Source organism: Herpailurus yagouaroundi, unplaced genomic scaffold (assembly GCF_014898765.1).
Source record: "Herpailurus yagouaroundi ecotype Mexico unplaced genomic scaffold, PumYag 162, whole genome shotgun sequence".
Classification (NCBI taxonomy): Eukaryota; Metazoa; Chordata; class Mammalia; order Carnivora; family Felidae; genus Herpailurus; species Herpailurus yagouaroundi.
In genome coordinates this window covers 1,964,275-1,966,620 of record NW_024412403.1, presented here as the reverse complement: position 1 = coordinate 1,966,620, position 2,346 = coordinate 1,964,275, and the positions used below count along the sequence as shown (strand labels likewise).

The following is a 2,346-nucleotide window of genomic DNA, read 5'->3' as shown; positions in this document are numbered from 1 at the left end:
TTATACCCAGGCTGTGGCGTCCTGGCAACAAGCCACACAGGTGCCCTCCTCCTGGTTGCCTGCTTTTCTTCCTCTTCCTCCTGTGTGCGTCTCTTCCTGGAGGTTCTGCTGGAAGTGACTCAGTTCAGGAAACTCTGTCTCAGCCCCCAGGCTCCCTGTGACCCAGCGGCCCTGCGATTTCTGGATTCAGACCCCAGGTTGGATGGCCAAGGACCGTCAGCAGGGACAGGGGACTCCACATCAGGACGTTCAAGGTCCTCCCCAAGTTTATACACCCTGCCCCTTGTCCACACAAGTACCATCCCAGTCACCAGACCCGGGGTGGGGGGATGGGGTGGGGGCGGTCCCCCCGTTTTGATTTGGAAACTCAGTGATCTACAACGCCTTCCCCCCTGGCCAGGGCCAAGCGGCTGGGTTCCTCATCGGGGAGAGCTGTGGCCACGTTATTGCAAGAATAACAATGAGGGAGTCCCAGCTTTGTGCCGGGTGTTGTGCTAAGCATCTCACGTGGATCGTCTCATAACTGATTAGTTATCGGTCCCTGCCACCATTCGAGGGGCAGGTGTGCCCCAGTTACACGGATGTGCAGTTAGGTTCGGAAGGATTCTGTGCTGTGTGCACATTCTCACCGGGGCGGCCAAGCAGCAGGAATTGGAAGCTGCTGGGTTTCACTCTGGAGTCCGTGGTCCTCACCATTGGGCCAAATTATGCTGGGGCTTTGGGGGGTTTCTGAGTTTCTTGGAGCTGTTAGGTAGAAGCATATCTATTAGGTAGAAGGTATCTATTTTTTTAATAGATCAAATTTGGGTATTTTGCCCATTATTCAAAACATTCTTGTGCTTCAGTATCATTCTCTTCTCCTTCTTGTGTTGAACTTGCTTGTTGTTCGACTTCCCGATATTGTCCCAGGGACCCTCTTCATTTTTCATAATTCTGTTCTCTCTTCTTCGGATTGGATGATTCCTCCCGACGTGTCTTCAAGTTGACATTGTCTTTCTTCTTCTGTCGGCCCAGGACTGGGATGCCTGGACCCCCAGCTGCACGGTCTGAACCCGTCCGCCCGCACCTAAAGACGAGCATCCACACCGCGCTCATCCACGCTTCCCGCTGCTCCTGGAGCATGCCCATCCTGCAGCAGTGTCGTTAACTCTCCCACGGCTGCCTCTGCTTGGAACACCGCCTCCCGACCCCTCCGCATCTCCCAGGAGCCAGCTCAGCGCCGCCTCCACACAGAGGCCCCCAACCACCCACCAACACCCCATTACTCTCTACCTGCTGAGCCTGCTTTCCTTTCTGGGACTCGGCCCTCTCTGTAATTATTTCAGGCGCTGATTTGTACGCACTCATGTATCCATTGCCCCGGAAGGCCCATGAGGCCAGGACATCTCTATAGCCAGCACAAAGTATATGTCTGTTGCACGAACAAATCGATGATTACATAGGTGGCTATAAGGCAGAAGTCGGTCACCTTTCTATAAAAGGAAGACAGTAAATGTTTCAGCCTCTGCAGTGACGTGGTCGGTCTCATAACCACTTCACATTACAGCGCGAGCCCTAGACGGCGCGTAAGCAAACGAGCAGGGCCGTTTCCAATAAAACTTTATTTGCCAAACAGGCGGCAGGCCACCTTTGTCCCACAGACTTCTCTGCTCCCCAGTTTGCAGATCCCTACTTTAATGTTTTCCCGTGCAAAATAAAAGCTCAAAACACATTATTGCCCCAAAGCCTCCACTGAAGGCAAAAAGGAATAAAGGCTCGGCGCTGAGTTGAACCGCTGGCGCTCCAGGCACAGTATTGGCCTGGAGAAGTGACACGGACCCCAAGTAAAGTCGAACCAGGACGTCCTGTTTACAGAAGAAGAAACTGGCCTCTAAGCTAAACATAATTTACAGCGGAGCATCACATGGGGGAGGGTGTCTCAGGACAAGAGGGTGTTGGGGAAACGTGGCGGAAACAGCCATGAGGAAGTCCACAGTTGTGCCTCTGGGTGGCCAGGACGCCCACGGCCTGGTATAAAGGCGGCCCAGGCAAGGAGCCTCCAGACGTCCCCGCCCTCCTCCCTCCCGGACACCAGCCGAGCCCCACGCCAACATGTGCCACACCAGCTGCTCCGCGGGCTGCCAGGCTTCCTGCGGCTCCTCCGGCCCCTGCCAGGCGTCCTGCTGTGTGCCCGTGAGCTGCAAGCCCGTGTGCGTGCCCGTGAGCTGCAGACTCGCCGTGTGCGTGCCCGTGAGCTGCAGGCCCGAGTGTGTGCCTTCCTGCCAGTCCTCCACGTGCGTGCCCGTGAGCTGCAGACCCACCGTGTGCGTGCCCGTGAGCTGCAAGCCCGAGTGTGTGCCCTCCTGC

General features: G+C 56.0%; 3 protein-coding genes and 1 long non-coding RNA gene across 6 annotated transcripts in view; 1 reads left to right on the top strand and 3 right to left on the bottom strand.

The window, feature by feature from the left end:
- TSPEAR (thrombospondin type laminin G domain and EAR repeats) overlaps positions 1-2,346 on the bottom strand; it is a 151,093-nt gene that overhangs the window by 115,877 nt on the left and 32,870 nt on the right. The gene's annotated exons all lie outside the window — the stretch shown is intronic.
- Positions 1-2,346, bottom strand: part of LOC121035869 (uncharacterized) — a 41,926-nt gene that overhangs the window by 13,233 nt on the left and 26,347 nt on the right. The gene's annotated exons all lie outside the window — the stretch shown is intronic.
- The window catches only part of LOC121035865 (keratin-associated protein 12-1-like), a 16,640-nt gene that overhangs the window by 525 nt on the left and 13,769 nt on the right, over positions 1-2,346 (bottom strand). The gene's annotated exons all lie outside the window — the stretch shown is intronic.
- The window catches only part of LOC121035862 (keratin-associated protein 12-1-like), an 825-nt gene continuing 508 nt past the window's right edge, over positions 2,030-2,346 (top strand). The window contains 2 exon segments of the mRNA XM_040483765.1: positions 2,030-2,301; positions 2,332-2,346. Coding sequence (XP_040339699.1) covers positions 2,092-2,301; positions 2,332-2,346 — 225 coding nt within the window. The 5' untranslated portion in view covers positions 2,030-2,091.